General features: G+C 54.5%; 1 protein-coding gene across 1 annotated transcript in view; it reads right to left on the bottom strand.

Annotated features, from left to right (window-relative positions):
* LOC101686749 (gamma-2-syntrophin-like) overlaps positions 1 to 22334 on the bottom strand; it is a 179829-nt gene that overhangs the window by 15823 nt on the left and 141672 nt on the right. The window contains 5 exon segments of the mRNA XM_045069242.1: positions 848 to 922; positions 5907 to 5924; positions 14698 to 14756; positions 14759 to 14882; positions 21391 to 21462. Of these exon segments, the coding sequence (XP_044925177.1) occupies positions 848 to 922; positions 5907 to 5924; positions 14698 to 14756; positions 14759 to 14882; positions 21391 to 21462 (348 nt within the window).

The raw sequence follows: 22334 nt of genomic DNA, 5'->3' as shown, positions 1-22334 counted from the left end.
TTTTCTAAAACTGAGTCTGAGATCAGACGCGCGAGGAGAAATATCTTCGTCCCTGGAAGAGCTAGCGCCAGCTGTGGGCTGCATTTCTAGTAAATTAAGCTGCTTGTGTTGAAATAATGAAGTTTCTCTAAGTGCCACAAGAGGAAAAGAGGCAGTGGAGGGACGGAGGGATTCAAAGGCACATCTGCCCCATGACCCCTAAACCCTGGCCCCAGTGACCTCAGGGTCTTGCAGTTCTGTGACTTTGAATCCAGTCCCTGTGTTTCAGGGCAAAGCGTCTGAACGGGCTCCGTCGGGGCCTTTCATTCCAGGCTGAGGGCGGTGGGTCTACCCGGGCCTCAGCATGGCAGGGCATCCTCGCTCCTGGCAGACGACCTCTTCTTGCTGGGATCGGGAGGTTCTGCCCAGAACTCACAATGCCAGCACCCGCTTCCTTGGGGCCAGCCCCCAGCCGCTGCCATCAGCCACTGAGCAGCACACAATGCACTTATCCAGAAGGTGCACTGAGGACCGTGAGCAGGGTGCTTGGCGAGCAGCTGGCCCCAGGGTCCTATGTCTGCCTGGTGTGCCCACCACTGGGACTCAGACCCAACAGCCCAAGACTTGTCTGCTGAGATGCTAACCCTCCCCAATGCTACACAGGAACCTGTCACCGAGGGAAGCCAGGGCCATGGCCATGTCATGGTTTTGCTAGGGTCCTTGGCAAGGCCCTAACAGCTCAGTGAAGAATGGTAAAACCACCCGTGGCTCAAGTCGGACTCGAGGAAGAGCTGGAGCCCAGTCCGCCCCTCTGACATGTGACCGTGCTTATCTCTGGGGCCCTGCGCAGGCCTGCCAAGCACCTTACCTTTGTCTTCCTGTCGGAGCAGGTGAAACCCCATGCGAGATCGACCATGAAGCACAGAGCCTCTCCTCGCCAACTCTGGCCTTGAAAAGAGCATTCGTGTGGAGAGAACATTTTTTAGCACAGGGTCCAATGTGAGCTGGTAGCTGCCACAGCCCCCCACCGTCAGAAACCAGGTTTTCAAAAGTCCTGACGTTTTGCCCACAGGCAGCACTTTCCGGCATGCTGTCTATGGGCAAACATTTCCCACCGAGCAGGAGCTGGATGCGGGCCCAGTGCCACTCTCACCGCAAATCAGCGACCAGGCCCAGCACATCCCCAGTGAGAAGCAGTTTCGGAAACAACGGGATACCTGGTTCCACGTGCCAACGTGCTGGGAAGGACCGGGGTGGGGTGTGCTCACGGCTCTCCCTGCGCACAGCCCACAGGACAGAAGGCCAGGGCCGCGGGTCTGTCCCCGGGACACCGGACGTGCTTTGGGGGGATGAGATCCTGAAGTGAAGCAGTGCCAAACCCCAGGACAGCCTCGCCGGGGACAGGCTGCACTGCACAGCTCCCGGCCACCCACAGGGCACTGGTTTGGGGGGGTCCCCCTGCCGAGAAACTCAACAGGAAAGCCTCATCTGCTGGGAGAGGACACATGGATGTTTGGGACCAGCCTTCTCTCTTGTGCGCACAGTCCCCCACATGCATGCACACGTGGGTACACACACATGTACACAAAACCACGCATGCGGGCATGGAAGCGCAGAGGTCCATCATCGGCACCCGCACGCTCAGCAGAAGGACCATATTCGGGAAGGGACACCACAGTGTGTTGGGAAGCACCACTTCCCTCAACCTGCGTGGTCTGTCTGCAGGTCCACCCCTTGGCCTCACACTCGGGCAGGAGGATGCTGTGGACACCGCCTCCCGTCCACCAAATTGGGGCTTTCCACTGGGATCCACTCTGGACTTTCCAGGGTCCCCCTTAGCGGGAAGGTGGCTCCCTCAGCCCCACACGCAGCTGCGTCACGAGGTGGTCCCTCCGTGCTCGGTCCCATGTCTAGCTCGGCTGCGGAGCCGTTTCCTTGTCAGGACGACCCTCGTCTCGAACTGCGTCATGTCGTCCTTGTGCTGCTTCAGATGGATTCGCCGAGCTCCTCTGTCTTTCCCTGGGTTCCGTTTGTCTGGCTTTACCTCCTCCGGAAGCACGTCACCCATGGCGGCTGGAACACAGTCCTCAGATTCCGGCCGCCAGCGTTGCCATGGGGGCGGCTGCTGTCTGTTCACTTGGGCTGTGACCCTCCCAGTCACTGAATGTGGAGATATTTCTGTTCTGAGGTCCTTGAGCTCCATTGACTCGTTCTACCTGAATTTCTCTGAACCATCTGCAGGGGAGGGGCTGTCCCGGATCGGCCAGGCTGGCAAGGTCCAGGTCCCCTTCTGGGCGTAAGACCCTCACCACTGACAGGACGGGAGCTCCAGGCCTGCGACGTGGTCCCTGCTTCTGCTCCCTGCAGCTGAGCGGGGGTGACTCCTGATACCACCCGGGGGGAGGGTCTCATTCCTGCCTGGGGGGATGGACGTCCTGACACGTGCACTCTCGTGGCTTCCCCGTAACTGGCTCTGTCCCCCAGACTCTCTAGCACAGCTCACTCTGGGAGGACCCCAGCTGGAGCCCCTCAAGCACTGGGCTGCATGGCGCCAGCTGGGAAATGGCCGGATTCTGTGGAAAGTACACGTCTCTGCTGCATGTGCTCTGAGTGGCGACTAGATGCTCAGCACACATGACATGTTGAAATGCCCCAGACCCGTTCTCAGAGTGAGCCTTAGAGACAGCAGGACTCTCCTCCCCAGGAAGACGGCTGCACCCAGGCTCAGGCAAGCAGGCGCATCTCCCACTCATCACCCACCCCTGTCAGAGGAGAGGCCGCTGCGATCAGCTCCAGGTATCCCCAGGGCGCCGCAAGGGCAGAGCGGTGCAGGGCACTTGGCCGGAGTCCCGTGAGGCCCGGCATCCTGCTCCCTTTCCTGTAGCAGAGCCTGTGGGCCACACTCAGAGGTTCCGAGTCTGGGATCCAGAGCTCCCTTTAGCCTCGCTGCTGCGCCCTGGGGCCACTTCCTTCGTCACATCGGTATTTTGTGCCTCTCAATTATATTCTAAGTGTAACTTGGAAGGTGGGTATGTACGTTTGTGGTAGGGGCACCTGTATGAGGAAAGGGAGCTCAACACAAGCACCACCAACACCAGGACGTGCTGACACCTTTTCTCACTGCCACCCACATTGGTCACGGGACATCCACAGGAGAGTGGCCGAAGGACATCCAGTGAGTGATGTGCTGAAGCAGGAGGCCCACACTGAGGCATGCTGGGCCAGAGTCTGCACACGCAGAAGCCGGCAACTTGTGCTGGGTGGACCTGGAGGCATCATAACCGAAGAGGTTCATGAAGTCTGGCTCGAAGGCTGGCACTCTAAATACACTGGCACGTTCCTGATTCAACATGAGCAGTTGTGTCTGCTCACATTGATCATGTCCCCAGCCGAGAGGGAGGCAGTCATTCAATCACTAAGCTGAACACGGGCTGTGGTGTATGTAGTAATGATCTCATGCATGTACCCATAGTCATGATGCTACACTGGTACCCATAGTAATGATGCTACACCGGTACCCGTAGTAATGATGCTGCACAGGTACCTGTGGTAACTATGCCACACAGATACCCAAAGTAACAATGCTACACTGGTACCCACAGTAATGATGCCACACTGGTACTTATGATAACGATGCCACACAAGCACCCCAGTAATGATACCACAACAGGACACAGAGCAATGATGCTCCACCAGTGCCTATAGTGACAATGCCACACCAGTGACCAGTGGAAACGTGTCTGTAACATCTGCACTACTGCAGGGGTTCCCGGAAAACATCTTTTTGCATACGCTCTCTCTGGAAGGGAGAATAGGAGAGTCTGTGCCAGTTTCCCAGGGTCATGGCTGGTCCAGGCATGGACTCCAACACTGGTCCTCCTGACGTTAAATGGAAATTCACCTTCCTCCCAGGACAGGATGTGGACTCCTATGCCATCTCCCTGCTTGGCTTTCCCAGCGAGCACCAGTCACCCTCAGCCCTGGGGCTCCCCGGCTGTTTTGGGTTGTCTGCTCTGAGGGACTGGCGGCCACGGCCCATGTCAGCACACTTACCCAGTGCCGCCTCTCCTTGTCCCCGTCGCTCCTGAGACATGAATCAGGTGCATCCTCCACGTCCCTGCTTCCACTCCCCAGACCCTCGCTGTCCGTGTGTGGACACGTGTGCACTGCACTCACACACAGGTTGGCTGCTGTCAAACACAGACATGCACACGGATACAAGGATGGAGCCGACACCCTGAGTGGGCCGGACGCTGTGGCATGGGTGTAGGAGCAGGCCCCCAGCACCGGTGGACAAGCTTGCTCAGGTGGCAAGAAGAATGCTGTGGGTGGCATGGAGGAGGGACCCTGTGATGCAGGGAGATCCTGGCTCGCTCTCACCAGGCTGCTGGAGTCCCAGAAGTGGAGGGCTCCTCCCACCTGGTTAGAGTGCTGGGCCTTGGAGGAAGGGCCCCGGAGTGTGCCTGGCTCTGAGGACAGGGCTGGGCACATGCTGGTCCCTGCACTGGTGGTGGATGGCCCTGGACCTCCAGAGGGAGGAACCGTGTCAGCCGCTGGGTCTGTGCCCCGAGAGACCCCTGTCGGGTTGGGGGACGGTCGCATGCTGAGGCTGGGGGCTCTGTCTTCGCCGCATGGACCTAATGCAAACATACTGCAGGTGTCTGGCCGCATGTCACTGGATGCTTCCATGTCTGATTTTTCTGTGACTTTGAGCAAATTCACCACCTTCTCCTCTCCCAAGTTCAGCTGAAAATAGACTGTTTTCTCGGCCTCATTCTTGAACAGACATGTTCTGCCTCATCTCACACCACCTTTCTCAAACGGTCTCTCAGGAGCCGTTCTCTGAGGGGCTCCCATGGCAGCTCAAGCCATGTGTGGCCAGCGGCCAAGGGCGCAGATGCACACTGCTGTCCACTGTTACTGTGCCTGGCTGGGAGGAGGCGCTGGCTGGACACTCAGTGCGCTGGCCGTCCCGGGACATGCCAACATCTGCCAGGCTCAGGGACATGACCCTCGGTCAGGGATGAGCACAGCTGGACAGAAAGTGCCCATGGATGCCGGAGGCCCCATGTGCCCTTGCCGCCAGCCCCCATGGACGTTTGCATGTCTGCGCACCACAGGAGTGCAGAGCGGTTACACGTCGGTATCTCGGTTTGAAGACACGAAATGATAGGCATCACACTTGCAGAGTTGGTGTAACTCAGCAACAAGCCAAATAGAAAAGGACTGTTAGGATTAGAGCAATGATCAGTGAGATCATTCTAGAAAGTTTGCACACGAATGTATCAAGTTTAATTGTGATGTCATTCCTGAGACTGTTCAACCAAATGAATAACAATTTAAAGGAAAAACTCAATTTTCTGAATTCAGATGACACTTGAAAGTGGTCCTGTGTCCCGAGGGTGGACCCGGGGCTTCCTGTAAGGATAGGCACAAAGATGCAGAGAGGAGGAAGAAGGGACTTCCCAGCAGAGGCCAGGTGCCTCCAGGTCATTCAGGGAAAGTTGTGTTTAAGGAAAGAGCAGTCGGTTTCAGCTGCACGAGTGGATGGGCAGTGTTCCCTGAGCTCCGGAATCGTGATAGGCTTCCTGCCCGTAAAGAAAACAGTCTGAAGGTCAGTGTGTAATTAAACTGGTGCTTCTGGTAATAAACTAATAATTGTCTTTTAATGATGCCATAAATCCGTTCTAGTCCTGGTGCTGTTCCCATCTCACTGGCTTGTATCTTAGGTCCTCAAGGTTTATTTCCTCCAGGAGAACCGAGGAAGCATCTTCATAAGATCCCACACGGCATTCCAGAGCTCTCACTGAAGCTAGTGTTTTGCTTTTAATAACCCAAGCTTGGGATTTCTTAAAAATGTATCTGGAAGGTTAATTTAAGCATTTACGGAAATTAGGTTGTGCGCATTTCAACGTCAAGAGCTTTACAAACATGTGTGAGTTAGACTTGGTAACACCATCCAGGACAACGCGGTAATGACGTTAGGAAGGAGGAAGCAAGTGATTAAGAAAACTGCGTGACTTATCCAAGCTTACTTCTTGTTCTCTTACAAAGTCAAACCATATCAGAAAGGCAGCACATCTCTCTCATGTGGGTGCACGTGCCCTGCTGAGGGCAGCGAGGACGCCTCTGTAATGTCGGTTCCTGGTGACACGCCAGGACGGCGCCTCTAAACCTTGCATTGTAGCCGCTGGCTGGTTGGGAGGGAGGTTTGAGAGCAGCTGGCCCGACCCCAGGTGGGGAGAGCACCTACCTGCACACAGCCCCAGCCGAGGTCATCCAGGAGAGGATGTGGCCTGTAGGGGAGGCTCTATGAATGGAGGGAATAGGAGAGCCTCACCTAGGAACAAGAGCAACAAAACCACAGCTAGAAACCAAGAAGCAAACAGGCTTTGGGACACTCAGGACAGCCGGTCTGTACAGCCCATTCATGGATGGACCCTTACATTCTGCCTTGGTATTTGCTCTTTGCTGACAACGTCCTTGCTAGTCTGGCCTTGTTTTCGGGGCCCAACAGGGAGGCAGAGGAAGCAACCACAGCATGGGAGTGAAGCTCTTGGGGGCCACGAACAAGAAAACCTAAAACGAGACCAAACAGGGGGCCTTGGGTTTGGGGACTGTGTTGCTCCAGCGTGGCCACGTGGTGAGGAGCCCAGCATCTGATTACTGTGCCCAGGGGCCCCAACGTGGGGTTAAACAGGTGAAGTGCGGTGACATTCTGAACCTGATGCACCTGGGAGAAATTCCAGATTTGGCCGGAACTAACAGGGCTCCCTCTAGGTTTTCTCAAAAATGTGCTGATACATGAAGTCGGTAAGTGAAATCATTTCAGTTTCCATAACGTCATCTGTAAATCAAATCCATGTCTCAGAGCGTCAGAGGCAGTTTACTGAATGGAAACCATTTCACCCCATTACAGACGGGGTGACCGTGCAGGAGCTCCTGTGTGGGCCAGGCCCTGCCCAGCCCAGTCCGCTGGGGACTTCCTCATCTGAGGACGGCCCTGGACCTGCCCCAGCCCCCTCACAGCCAGATCCAATGGACAGAAACTCCCACCGCGGACGAGAGCGTCAGCAGCCCTTCTTTCCCAGGTTTCCCGGCACAGGCGGACTCCCCATGAGCCCCGCGTGGGGCTCACAGCAGGGCGCACTGCTCCTGTGAGGGTGACAGCGACACGGGGAAGTAGTAAGCTTCCAGGGGAAGACCCAAGGCAGGAACGACCGCTCAAGGTCTTAGAACCGACCCCAAGAACGCAGCCACAGAGGAAGAAACCCATAAATCGGGCAGCATCAGAACTAGAACGTTTGCAGGCCTGGGCTGGAGCATTCACGGAGGCACAGATGGGCCCATCTGGGCCTTACACTCGGTCTCAGGAAAGAGCTCGGTCTCTCACCGTTACATAGGATGTCACCCGCGGGCACTTCTGTAAGGGATGGTTGTCTCTGTACCAGGTTAGGGCAAATTTCTTCCACACCCACGTTGCTGGTATGACGCTGGGTTTTGTCAAATATTTTCTGGTCTACTACAACGATTTCTCCCTTTTGAATTGTTAGCCTGATAGATTAAATTGATTGATTATAAGACCAACTGCATTTTCCTAGAATAATTTTTACTAGTATTGGATTTTATCAGGGAGAATTGTGTTTAGATCATCATGCACATTCATGAGAGACAACGGTCTATAACTGCATTATGTTTTCTCACATTCTCATCCGGTACAGGTAATGGGGGACGCTGGCCTCACAGACGCCTGAAAGCACAGTCCCCATGCAGCTTTCAGGCCCGCTTTGCGTGGAATTATTATCATTATTATCATTATCATTATTACTTAGTATCTAGTACAACTCGCCAGGGCCCCTATTTGGGATGGAATCTCGTTCACAGAAAGGGATTTGAGCAAAGGCGCAGTTCTTACGCCACACAGCACCTTCAGGTCCCCTGCCTCCCCTCGAGGGAGCTCTGCTGGTTTCTTTGTTGCCCGCGCTGGTCCTTCCCGTCTGAATTGTCAGACTTAGAGCCCATTTTTAGAAGTTGTATATGTAATGCTCCCTTCCTGTCTCAGCAGACATCTGCGTCACTGGCTGTGGTGTCACCTGGCTCCTAACGCTCTAAGTTGTGCTTCTCTTTCTCATCAGTCGGACAAGTCTTTCATACATTTTTTTAAAAATCAAATTTTAGTTCGCTGACTTTCTCTGTTTTTCTTGGGTTTTCTGGTTCACTGATTTGTACTCTGATTTATTTCCTTTGGTTACTTTGGGTTGGGCCGCCTGTTGTATTTTCAGGTTCATCAGAAGACACTAGTTCTCTGCTTTGGCGGTGGCTTGGTGCTTCCCGAGTTAGGACCGTGGGTGACGCACCGGCCCCCAGATGGGTCAGTGCTCTGGCCTCTCCTGAGGTCTCCCTTCCCGGCGGACAGGGTAACCAGGCTGTGTGGGTATGACAACGGTCTTCAGACACTCCTCAGGAGCAAAAATGGGAAACGATCAGAGACCTTTTCTGAAACCCGACTTACTCCTTGGAAGGGGCCGGGCCCATGGGATGCAGTCCTGACCTGGTTGTCCACGGACTGGGCAATACCCAGCTCCACAGGCCAACGTTGACCCGGTTCCCTCTGTCTGCTGAGATGGAAGCTGCCGTCCGGCGGAGCCAACAGCCTTCCGGGCCAGCGCTGGAGGTCGCTGAGTGCAGGCTCTGTCTCCCCAGCAGTGGCACCCAGAGCCATCCTGGTCACAGAGCCTAGGCTCAGGGACTTTCTTCTCAGGAGCTCTCTGGACGGCTCAAACCACCTCTACTTCCCTCATTAATAAGGAGTTAAATCAAATAAAACCTTTGACCACAGGCTCACTTCACACTTCCAGGAGAGCTATGGTCGTACCTATCCCGTGTTCATTTGGAGAACGATGTAGGCTCCGGGGGAGGACGGGGACAGGTGGGAGCACCTGCTCTCATGCTCTCTGGAATGCTCTGGAGGCAGACACTCGTCGCACACACCTGGTCTGCCCGAGTGGAGCTCGGTTCTGGCCCCATCCCATTAGTTGTCCCCGTCACCGGCCTTGCCCCCGAGCCTCAGCTTACGGAGAAGATGGGACAAAATAGCAAGCCGGCCCACAGCACGTACAGTGTGTGGGGAGGAGGAAGTGAGAGGAAATGCTGTGGACTGACTCAGGGATCTGGGACCAAAACACCGACTTTCAGGGCCATCCCCCGGCCTTGGGGCTGCTGGACTCTGAGTCAACCCCAGGGGCTCTGGGCCTCACCTCCTCTAAGCAGAGGCCGGTTTCCACTGTTGGCCAACCAGGCGGGGCTGCAAAGGGGCAAGGAGGGTAGCTCGCTGGGTCTAAATGGGCATGGAAACCCGGGGACCAGAGCTGGGACTGGGAGGACCCACGAGCTCCTGGGTTCTCCTTGGGAAACTACATTCCTGGACCTCCTCCCATCCTCCCAGTTCTTTCTTTGCTCTAATTAGAGGCATCCCAGAAAGTGTCTGCAGCAATCTATCCCCACCTTCAAAAAAACTACAACGTTTATGATTGTCCAAATGCTTTCTATCTGCACGGTGAGGGTAATGAAGCAAAAATGGGTCAGGTCAGGCAGCAGGAGAAGTTCTGGTTAACCGCGTGCATCCAGAGAGAAACATTCCCCAATGCACACAGGCCTGCCCTCAGGGTGCAGGGTGCTCCCACAGCTCCCGGGGTGGCACCCCACCCCCCAGCCCTAACTGCTAACCATTAGGACCAACCTCCTGTGGGTGTCCCCAGCAGTAGCCCGACAGGCCACACGGGCCCTAAGTTCTCGTTTCTTGTTACCAAATCATCACACAGAACATGACTTCCAGAGTATGGGCCGCTCCCTATCACCTGCCTGAATGGAGCCGTGGCAGCAAGACTGAGCACATTGGGCTGGTGGGGCCGTGAGCCATAGGGCACCCACGTTGGCAAGGGAGAAGTGCCGAAACCCAGCTTCAGGACATACCAGCTCAGTCTCCACCGCAATCCTGGACAGCCCCATGTGCCCCTGGAAAGCCCCACGCGCCCCCGCACTCCCCGCAGCTCCCAGCATCCCCTGGTCGGCTAGGTCAGTGCTGGCAGTCTGAGCAGCACATGCACACTGGCACACAGGCAAAGGGGAGCCAAGCCCCATGGAGGAAGGCCCCGTGGGGGTGGCCGTGCGTGGATGCCTGCTCTGAGGGTCCCCTTCAGCGTGGAGGGGTGCGGGGGCCAATGCCCACAGGGCCGGGGTGACACGGGAGGGGCCTCGGACCCCCAGCCTGCCTGACACCAGCAGGAGCGGGGGCTGCGGTCCTGTCCTCTGGGGATCCGTGGAATCCAGCACAAGCCCTTCCTCCCTGAGGCCGGTGGCTCTCTGTGGTGACCTTCGTTCCTGCCGCGGGTCCATCTCCAACCCTCAGTGGAGGAGGGAAGATACACACACGCTCTGTTTCGCACACACACACCGTTTCGCACATGCGACTCCTTCCCTCGCCAGCCCCTCCATAGGTCACCTCTGAAGCCAGCTCCTCGTTGGGCACCCATGGTCACCTGCATCCTCTGAATCCACTGTCATGGCAGAGGTTGTGCAGTGCAGCCTGTGGGTGGCGGTGTCCTCTCTGCAAAGTCTCTAGAAGCAAGACTACACTTGGATGCCTCTGATGACAGGGCACTCACTCCGCCCTGGAACAGTCCATCGTACTTTACCATAGTTCTGCTGCTCAGGCCTTGGTTCTCTGCAGCTTCTGTGTCTGACTCAGCTCTGGACACGGGCGCCTTGCACAGGGTGGAAGAGAGGGAGCCCCAAACCCACACGCTCTCTCTTGCCCTGCCCTGGGAAAGTCACTGTGCTTCGCGGGATGGAGGCACCTGAGGTGTGCAGATGGCGTGGCCGCAGGAGGGCCTGAACTCCTCGCAAAGTGCGTTTTCTCCCAGCAGCGCAAGTCCTGTCGGGAGGAGCTGAGGCACTACTAAGTAGCCTCCAGCCGGCTTAGTGACAGCCCCAGCACACCAGGGGGCAGGGTGGCGCTCATACACTATCCATCTGGCAGGTGATGGCGCGGGGTGAGTGAGCCCAGTCATGGCTGGAGTTGGAAGACCTCCCTCCAGCAGGACACGATGTCTGGGATGCAGGGAGCTGTGACCAAGGCAGGGCTTCACACATGCCGTCCCACTCCCATGACTCAGTGCTCACCTCCTGTCCTCGCACCAGCGACGACGCCCACGTCAAGGTGAAATAAACCAGCCATCAGTCCCACTGCCGTCCGCTGGTAACCGCTTTAGAACTGAGCATCAACTTTTCTTGGGTGTTCTTTCCTCCTCCTCCCAAGAGGGAGGCTAACCGCACCCCAGGCCCCGGAGCGGACACTGGTCAGCAGACGGTGTGCCCTGACAAGCATGTTAATCCACTGCATTCACAACCTAATCTGGAAAAATCAGACCCAAGGGGGACCCTATGATTGATGTCCCACTGCTGGGGGAGCGGCGCCCTCCTCCAGAGAGGGGACCGGAAGGCCGCCACATCCTGCAACCAGGGGGAGGCGTTCTAAAGCCAGCACCCCAACCTCCAAGCTCAGTGGGGTGGAGATGGGGAGAGCTGGTGCACCTATGGGAAGCCCTGTTATCAGGACAGGAAGGGTCCTAGTGCGTCGTAGCAGCCACAGGCAGCTGGCTGGACGCAGGCCTGGAGACGGCACGCTGTGATGAGGGGAAAAAAAAAAGATTATTTGTTTTTCTTAAATTCTGAGAAGATAGTGCTGGTATAAATAAAAAAAATGAATTTATGTGTATAAAACAGACAACATTTTGCAAATTAGAAAGCACTGTGTGCACGAGGTAAACATAGTTCCAGTAAGAATGAAAGAACAGTGCTGACATCTGTGTCAACCCGCTTGCGGAACATATGACACGACTCCTGCCCTCGCACCCAGGCCAGTGCGGCACACACAAGCAGGGGAAGGGCTCTGTTCTAGAAAGAGAGCACGTGTGTGTGGTGGGGGTGCAAAGGGAGAGGGAGTCTCAAGCAGATTCCCGCTGAGCCTGAGCCGAAACCAAGAGTCAGGTGCTTGACTGAGTCCCGCAGGTGCCCCAACCAGGAAGTTTGTCACTCAGCCACATGTGTGGGGGACACCTGGGTCCCGGGTGCCTGCAGGAGACTTGTGAGATAGGTACCACGTAAAATACTGTTAGTTTAAAAATGTTGCTGAGCTAGAGCCGGGTGGGAGGCAAGCACCCAGCTTCTACCCTGCTGAGCCCATGCAAGGGGCATGGAGAAACCACTGGGGAGAAACGTGCCCTGTGATTAAACCCAGAGCTCTGTTTTGGAAATCCTTATGGAGTAGCACAAGAAAGATGAATGCAGGAAACCATCAGCATGCGGCCTGTAGAACACAGAGAAGGAAACCAATGTCGTCTGAATTATAAATGTGCAAACCTTGTTGAGTTTTAAAGCTGGGATCTTGGCCTGGGGTCCGAGCAAAGGTAGGACCCAGGAGTTGCCGAGGCCAGCAGACACAGGGACAGCGGTGGCCGTGTTAATCCGTCGAGAAGCCTGCCCGCCCAGGACAGCTGCTCCCACCCGCCCCCTCCTCCATGCGGAAGGCAGCGTGTGACAGGGGTGAATGCGTTTTCTGCACAGAGACCTGGTCTGTGGTCTCTTGGCTCCTCCCCAGGTGACCCTGGAGGGGCCACTCAACTTTTGCAAACAGAGTCTTCTTGTCAGTGAAGGAGAAAAAGCAAAGGAAACAGTATCACACCTTAGATTCACTTTAAAAGATGAGCAGGAGTGCGCATGGCCCACAGCGTGGCGTGGGGCATGTGGGGAAATTACCATGATTCCGGTGACGCTCTGGGGCGCGCACTCTTTCTCACTTTGCAGACCAAGTAAAGGAGTCAGGAACTATTCTGCCCATGTCCACGGAGGGAGAGACTGGTCAGGCTGGACTTGACCCAGCACCTTCCAAAGTACATGCTCCTTCCGAACTCACCTCCACGTCCAGAAACCGAGAAATGAGGACAGAGGCTTCGGCGCTGGACACCAGCACCTGAGGGCAGGACCCTCCCCACCCCCGCACCGAGAATGAGCCCATGTGGGTCTGGGGATTCTCGGATTCGGGAGGCCTTGGGTGACCTCTCCCTCCTGCATGAGGAGACCCCAGCTCTCCAGGAGGACCTGGCGCATGGGCCGGCCTGTTACGCACGTCACCGGACAGTCACCGTCACGACCATCGTGACGCTCATCCTCGCCGCCCCCACCCACGAGACGTCCTCATTGTCTCCATCCTGCATTACTAGAAACACTTCCAGAGAACGTGCCGGGCACATGGCCTGCCATGTCCTATCCAGACCTCAGGTCCTCCCTTCCACAGAGTGTCCCCCTGGCCTTCTCCGCAAAAGGAGCAGCTACTTCCTCTGAAGGGATTTCCGGCTATGAAAGGCCTGGTGTCCCCAAGCCTTGCCCCTGGCTCTGGACACAAGGAAGGGAGAAGAGAGAACAGAACCACCCAGGATGGCTGCAAACTTACACAGTGACAGGCACAGGACGAGCGGGTCCTGCGGCCTCCCTCCATCAGAGGCTCGGGCGGCCCCTGGCTGCACCACAGCCAGGGATGCGGTGGACACCTCACATCTTCCTCGTCTTCTGGCAGCGTGATGTGCACCCAAGGTAAGAACGTAAGGTTCAGCTGGGCCCACATGCACTGCCACATGCACTCTGGGAACTCGGCTGCACTCAGGATCTGAGTGGCTGACCGCCGCAACATCTCCAAGTGGGTGCTGTGATCGGGAGCCAGTGTTGGGTGCCCCTGGCCCTCCCACACCCGCCTGCATCAAGCGGGGCCTCATGAGCTTTAGAACCGATTCCGGACGCACTGGCCCACTCGAGAGGAGGGTCTCCCAGCATCTGAGTGCGATGTCCCCATGTAGACCCCACGGGTGGCAAGTGATGCTCAAACCCTCACAGGGAGGCCCACTGACTGCAGTGACGGCCGGTGCAGCAGCCAGGAGAGAAGCCGGAGGTCCAGGATCGTCCCACCCCAAACATGCGTGTCTTAGGGAGTGGGCGGTCTTCTATGGCTGAGCCCACGGCCTTACGGTCACAGATGCAAAGCCGGATGAGCCCAGTGCTGTTGGGGACTAAGTCCTCTCCCTGACACATCAGTGTGTGGATTTCCTGCCTCTGGCTTGTAGGGTGGCCTCCTCGTAAAGGGAACCCCACAGTCATGACAACGAGGACTAAAACACCTAGTCCTGATGCTTCCTGTCGATACACATTCGACCATGTGAGTGATACACCTGCTGTCCCAAGAAGGGGTGTCCTGTCTTCTCCCCGCGATCACTAAGATGCAGAGGAAGGGCCACCGAGTGTGCCTTAACATGATGGACGTCCCGGTGATGGTGGGTTACTCCCTTGCGCTGTCTGCAGAGAACAGTCTGTGGCAGCCTTGCCCATCAGGAGTGTAGGCGTGCTGTCCCTGGAGCCCCGCAGAGGGAAGTGGGTGCTTTCCACGCACACGACACATGGCTTGGCGGAGATGCACAGCCCCTCACTCCTCCCTCTCATGACCCTGTCCCTGGCGAAACACATGGAGCAAGACGGTCGCTAGGACCTTGTCAACCAGGCAGGCATGCTCAATGTTGAAAGATCCATTTCTCTCTGGAACAAGTGTCTGCACACGGAATTACGAGGCCAGACATCCACAGGGCTTTCCCCTTAAAGCTGGGAGTCGCTTACCCCGGCTCTCTGAACTTCCATGAAGGTAGCTCTTTGGAAAGACCTCTCCCATGCAGCAGCTCAGTCGCCAGCTCCATGCTGAAGAGGCGACTCTAGCTGTGGGTGACCTGGATGCTGAAGCAGAAGGGCCCCAGGTCATCGCGGCCAAAGTCCGTGGGTAGCCAGCGGTCCTCTGCGAGCCACAACTGGAAAACAGAGCTGGTGGCGTGTTAGCATGGGATGGGGATTCCCATGAAGGGCTGGGCCCCACGCTGTGCATGTCCCAGAACTACCAGCCCACGGGAGACTGCTGTGACTGCTGTGACCCCAGCGGCTGCACCTGAGGGCATGTGCAGGAACAGGATGTCCTCCGACAGGGCTCCTGGGGAAATGGGCCCCAGGTAACCCTGATTTTGAGCAAATTATGGCCAAAAGAACCTTTCACTTAAAATTCTAGTAACCACGGCTTCTGCTTCAGTGTTTCCTCAAAAGGTCTGTAGGTTCTTTATGGAACTTACGAGACAGGCAGGAGACCTCCGTGGTGCGGTTCAGCGCCAAACCACTGAGCAATGAAAACGGCACAGGTGCCACCCCATGTCCCCATGACCCCCCAGGGCCCCACAGGCACTCCAACTGCCTAGTTCGGTCCTGAGTGACAGGCCTCTGTGCACACTTTGGAGGCCACAGGGCCAGGACCCTCACTTGGGATTGGCCAGTGTTAACCCAGTGGCCCTGACCACATAGAATGAATGCTTTAAAAACCCCTTCAACAGCAAAGGTCAGATTTCCTTACACCACACACAAAAATAGACTCAAAATGGACAAAAGACCTCAATGTTAGACAGGAATCCGTCCAAATCCTTGAGGAGAACACAGGCAGCAACCTCCTGGACCTCAGCTGCAATAATTTCTTCCTAGAAACATTGCCAAAGACAAGGGAAGCAAAGGCAAAAATGAACTCTTGGGACTTTATCAAGATCAAAAGCTTTTGCATGGGGCACCTGGGTGGCTCATTGGGTTAAAGCCTCTGCCTTTGGCTCAGGTCATGATCCCAGGGTCCTGGGATCGAGCTCCACATTGGGCTCTCTGCTCATCAGGGAGCCTGCTTCCCCCTCTCTTTCTGCCTGCCTCTCTGCCTACTTGTGATCTCTCTGTCAAATAAATAAATAAAATCTTTAAAAAAAAAAAGGTTTGCATAGCAAAGGAAATGGTCATCAAAACCAAAAGACAACCAACAGAATGGGAGAAGATATTTGCAAACGACATATCAGATAAAGGGCTAGTGTCCCAAATCTATAAAAAACATATCAGTGTCATTATCAAAGAATCCAATCAAGAAATGGGCAGAGGACATGAACAGACATTTCTGCAAAGAAGACATCCAGATGGCCAACAGACACATGAAGGGCTGTGCAGGTGGTCAGTAAAGCATAAGACATGCACGTCCTCAGCTCACGCCAGGTCACCACGCACCAGCACGAGAGCACGCGCCCTTAAGGCAACACAGAGCGGTGCGACCATCGCATGAGCTAAGACTGAGCTCCCGTTCAATGCTCTCCCCCACGTAGTGATTTGTCGCTTTTGAATTACTCGTTTAGAGCAGTTCTGGGGAATGAGGTCACTTTCCAGGGAGTCACATGTTTATAACTCAAAGCAGTGAGCTGAGCTCTGTATTAGGAAAAGACAGGAGGAATTAAAAAATAGCTTCTGAACAACCTGGGACATCCCGCAACAGAACACAGAATGGCTTCAGAGCTGTCTTTACTTTCTGTCACCCCAGTACGCAGCTGCACAGCAAATGATGCGCTGTCAACAGAGTGGGCGTGTGCACAGAGCTCCATGGTAGCTCATTCCTGGTGCTTCTCTGCAGCTCCTGTCTGAATCAGTCACCCGGTCAGTGTGGGGTGGGGGCTCCTCTGACACAGCCCCGGCTCCCCTGCTAGGCTCCGGGCCCAGCCTCCTATCTGCGGGGCACTAGACAGCCTAAGTATAGATCCCTTGGAGATGCAAATCTGTGGCCACTTCCACAGCCTGGGACTGTGTTTCTCAGGGACCTAGAGCCTTCTTCCCCGGGAAGGCAAACATCAGGGACAGAGGTGCCCCAGCCTTCAGGCCTTCCTGCCAGGCAGGAGCCCCATGTTTTGGGGTTTGCTCCCACTTGCAAAACCATAGTCTATGCAAAGACAGAGACAGCTCACTTTTATGCTGGGTCTCCTAGTTGGCCCAGGGTCCCTCTGCTGACCCCCATGCCCACCCCACTCTTAGAGACCCTCTGCCCTTTGCAGCAATGCAGCTGAGCCAACGGCACAGTCATCCCTAGTCATCCCTCCGCTGAGGACCCCCTTCCCTGGGAATCCAACTCCAGAAACCCACTGCTTCACAGGTTTCTGGAGATCAAGTTAGAGAGATTCCTGAATGCAATGTTTCCAACCGGTGAGACAGAGCAGCCTAGAAAAGCAGCTGGAGGCTGAGCGAACCTGGGTCCCATCCAGCCTCCGGTGAGGCTGCAGGCAGCTACCCCGTGCCTCTGAGCTTGGAGCCGTGGGTGATACTGAGGCTGAGCTCAGACGTAAAGGGGGAGTTCAGCCCTCCCGGGAGGCCCCCTACAGAAACCTTACTGTCCATGTCCTTGGCCAAACAGTCAAGTGAACTTCAGGGATGGATGGTTTTAACTGGGATATTCTCACGTCGAGCAGAGACACCTGGGGGTTTCCTGCAGGATGGTCATTGCCATCCGGCGGCACCTGTACTAGGTGCCCTCCGGGAGCTGGGCGCGGTTTGGGTGTCTTCTGTACCCAATCTGACTGAGGCAACTTTCTCATCCATTTTCTGATGAGAGCTGAACTAGGGAACAACAATTCTAAGCATCAGTAGAAGTAACTTTTAGGGAGAAGAAAGTCAGAAACGATGTTGCATCTACAACATGTATTTCCCAGACCACATCCTAATGGCTGTCCTGAGGGACAGTCGTTACAGCTCTGTGCCCTGCATCCATTCCCAGGGCAGCCATCGTCTTCAGTCTTCGAGAGAGAACTAACAGCACATGGACGACTTTAAGTCGAGGCATGAGGAGGGTTTTCCACAGTGACGGAAGGTGCGCGCAAAAGGGAGATCCTATTTTGTGAGCAGCTACTTAACACTTCCAAACATGCCCCATGACCTACCGAACGCAGCCTCCTTGTAAAAACCATTTATTCTACAAAACTGTCTTCACTGTCACTGCCGGGCCCCGGGGCTGCCTGACCTGGTGCCATGGCTGGGCTCCTGGCTAACGTCATGGTTTCATGATCACTTCCTAACGTGCAGTGCCGAGAGCCTTCCCGCCATCTCACCGGGCGTCCCACGGGGTGGGGGAAGAAGCGGCTGTCTGGTGTTTTAGGAGGAACATCCACACAGAGGGCTGACCCCGGGCACCAATGCCACACCTCCAGCGTGCGGAAAGCCACAGGCAAGATGACAAAGAGGTTGACGTGGGACCGTGAGCCACCTTTTTCAAAAAAGGAAAAGGACTCTAGATCTTTCTATGAAATTCTTTTTTTTGGGTACTGACAGATGAAAGTCTGCACATGACCTGCCCTGAGAACAGCTTCCACATAATGTCAATTTTTTACCATTTTTTCATAGTCTCCTGGGAATATGTTTCCCATGTGCATTACTGTTACAGGCAGCCTAAAATCCCAGATTCAAATTTAAAAGTCTTTTCGAGGATATTTAAGGAGGCAAACCAAAACTTAAAACATAGAATTTTCATTCAAAACTTCTAATTTTTGATTAATGACTTTTCAAGGTCCAATTATCAGACAAAACACACTAAAAATTGCACGGGGTATGGTTTTAATTTTCAACTTAGACAGAGACGTCCTGCTTGGATTTGCATGCACTGACCTGAAAGGGACACAGGTGCTTTCTATGCAGGGGATCCTGCCCTCCTGCATGGGGACACAGGACAAATCCTCTGGCCTCACAGCGAGTAGCTCAGACTTCAGGGCTCTGCCTCCCTCACCGCTGAGTCGAAGCTCTCCTTCTAGGCCGCTGCTGCTGGAAGAGCTCCGTCCTTGCCAGCTACTTGCCCAGAACGAAGGAAAGCGGCAACTGGCAGGACACAGCTCCCAAACTCACGTCCCTGACTACACAGTCAAGACCTGCTGTTGGTCTTTCCAGAGGAAGCGTGGAGAAAGCCTTCATCCACAGTGTGTATGACCCCCAACCCCGACAGCTCACTGAAGCCCACAGACATCGCACTCTGCACACCAGCCTCATCAGCAGCACAGTCTGGCCAACAGCAATATGCCCTGACATGCTACGGCCAACACGGTATGGTCTCGTCCTGCACGTGCACATCCACGTATCACATATACGATATCATGCATGCCATGTGTCATGTTACATACATGCTCAGTGCCCTGCTATCACCAACACAACGCAGCAGGAATGAAGGTTTGTCTCTGATGCAGCGCGCCACCTGGCTGGGATCAGAGAGCTGCCCCCCGCAAGGCCCTGAGCCCCCCAGTCCAGCTGACCACAGGCTGAAATCCCAACCCCTCTGTGAGCAATGGAGACAGACGGTGCCTGACTCAGCGATGAGAGAACGTCCCACACACCCACGTGTCTGTGTTGTCCGTCTCCTAGCAGTGGAGCACAAATACAGAGGCGGCTCTCCCTCCTCAGAACTTCACACTTTCACCCATGAGCAAATAATTGTGCAAATGCATTCCAGCTACTGTGGAAAGGTAGGTACGTGCAAAGGCACCATTTGAAGAGGAAACACATGGAGGCGGTATAAGTAAATAACAATTACGGTCACCACTGGCATCACAACTAATTCATATTCTCACGGTTGTGCTGGTGTGTCAGTACAACACTCCTGATCCCTAGGGTTCCGTCTTACTTAATATCCGATGACTCACAGGGGTCTGTTACTGCAATAAAATGGTGTTGATTTACAAGATCTTGTCCAGCCAGGATGGCTGCTGGGCACGCACACTGGGCAGGGACTCAGCTGCATGGAAACGTCGCCACGGAAGCCTAAGGAATGAAGACAGACATCCGGGCAACAATTCACACCAGAAGGACTTCTGAGCTCTGATTTACAGCTCCCGCCAGGCAACTTCACATAGGACGAGACAGTCATGGGCAGTGCACTGGCCCCGACCGCAGCGCTAGCGCGTCCCAGCTCCCAGGACGCGCAGGACGGGAAGGGACCTCAGACACGCCCAGGAGGCCATGCGGAGTGGGGACTTCACTCTGCCCAGAGTGACAGCACCACACTGAATTAACACAACCCTGCTGAAAGGATCGTACGACAGAGGGCCCTAGGACGGCTCCTGTTCCACAGACTATGGATGGAGGCGAAGAAACCACGTGAAACTCCAAGGGGTGGTCTCGGCCCCTCCAACTCCAGAGCAGGCACTTCACGCATGACCACGAACCATCCACGGCCCTCAGTCGTCCCCGCTGCTGCACGCTGCAAGCCGGCCTGACCTCAGCAGGGCCGCACCTGGCAGGCTGAGGGCAGGCTGCCTGCGCCTCTGCCCCCATGATGGGTGGTGAGCCCTGGGTTCTCCTTGAGCAGTGGCAGGAAGCCAGAGGCCCTGCCTCCCTGCCAGCCTAGACACAAGCCACAGCTGGAGCACACCGGGCCCCCCCGGCTGCCAGGGAAGTGGGGGGACTATGCCCCTCCAGGGGTCGTCTGCCCTTACCTGAGTGGGCTCAGTGACCAGCACATTCTTTCCCACGTGTCCCATCTCAGGTTCCCTGTCCCAACATTTTTGTGTAATTTAGTATTTTTTAAAGAATTCTCTCCCATTCTGAGATCTGCCAAGAGTGCACAGTGGGACAACTGTGTCTCCAAGGCATGTGCACCTTGGTGGAATCCATAGTCACCAGTTTTTGTCATCTCCAATACGGCAACATGCGGGAACAGCAAGCCCACTGAGTCCCACTGAGCGCTCACAGCCCTGACCCCCTGACCCAACCAGTCCCCAATGGGCCGGCCGAGCAGAAACCGAGAATGGATGCTGTTGCAATGGATTCATTACTTTGGAATTGTTCAACTCAACAGAATGATTCTGAAAGCTGGGATGCACATTATAGGTAACATGTTGCCCTTCCTTAGGCAATGAGTGCCTTCCCTCTAACAGGACTGGACTATTTGATTAGTCATTCAGGTCAGCCTAGGCCAGACTTGGATATGAAAGCTCAGGTTTATATCTGATATATTACAGACGATGGCAAAGACAATAATCAACCAAAGATTCTGGAACATATTACTGTACGTGGCGGTAACAAAACACCCTCTTCCCAGTACATGTGCACCTACGCACTTATGCACACTCTGTCCATCCACACATCTGTCCACCTATCCATCCACCACCCACCCATCCACTCACCCATCCATCCACCTCCTACCACCCACCCATACGCCCATATGCCTACCCATCCACCCACTCACCCACCTATCCATTTGTCCATCCATCCACCCATCCACCCACCCATCCATCCACCCATATGTCCATCATCCACCCACCCATCCATCCATCCATCTACCCAACACCCAGCCATCCACCTTGATGGACAGCAGGATGGCAGCTTTGAGGGTGGGGAATGGGAAGAGAGCTAAAGACTTTCAGGTTAACCTAATCTTTCAATGGACTTTTCAAACCCAAAGGCACATCTTATTTATATGACAGCATCTCGTGCACAGAGGGTACCTACCTTGTGAAGTTTAAATAGTACTTCACAGAGGTTGTAGGATTTTTCTGCTTGTGCCCAGTCTAATGTGCTCACCTGTGAGAATTATAAAATATACATATAAACCACAAGCATTTTCCTATTCCTAAAAGTTAATGAGATGAGATAAAGTCTTTATCTTTGGGAGTCACTTTAGCGTGCGAACCGCCGTGTCGTGCACTATAAAGTTACTGCGCTTTTGTCCATTACACCTCAATAAAAACAGAAAAAATTGTAAAGTATACGTGTAACTAAACATGGTACTTTTGGCTGGATGAATGTAAACGTTCCCAGTGGCGGAGAGCCTTTACCTTAATTACATTCTCAGCCGCGAGCCGGATGGGAGGAATGCTAACCCTTGTACGTGGGTCACCTGTGCTCACCTCCGCAGGGGTGTGGCACACACGGGCAAGGCAGGAGCTCATCTGACACACACACACACTAGTTACTAGAGGGTAACTAGTTTGCATGTGAGTGTGGGTGAGTCTGAGTGTTTGCCAGAGTGTGACCTGAAGTATGTGTGTCCTGTCCTGTGACTTAGGACTAACATCACTAGTCTGTTCCATTCAAGGAATAATAAAAGCTTTATCTTATCAATTTAACTGAACATGTTTATGATTGGCCTGACACTGCATTTTACAACTATTTTAACAATAATAATGATCAAATCACCTGATTTTTAAAATTTTTATAATTTTTTAAAATTTTTATTAACATATAATGTATTATTAGCCCCAGGGCTACAGTCTACACACTTCACAGCACTCACCAAAGCACATACCCTTCCCAATGTCTATGACCCAACCATCCTCTTCCTACCCCCCTCCCCCACGCAAACAAAAACAGTTTGTTTTGTGAGATTAAGAGTCTCTTTATGGTTTGTCTCCCTCCCGATCCCATCTTGTTTCATTTTTTCCTTTCCTACCCCC

The sequence above is a fragment of the Mustela putorius genome, unplaced genomic scaffold (assembly GCF_011764305.1).
Source record: "Mustela putorius furo isolate JIRA1106 unplaced genomic scaffold, ASM1176430v1.1 tig00003914_pilon_pilon_pilon, whole genome shotgun sequence".
NCBI lineage: Eukaryota > Metazoa > Chordata > Mammalia > Carnivora > Mustelidae > Mustela > Mustela putorius.
Note: the sequence above shows the minus strand (reverse complement) of the source record. Positions and strands in the feature narration are given on the sequence as shown.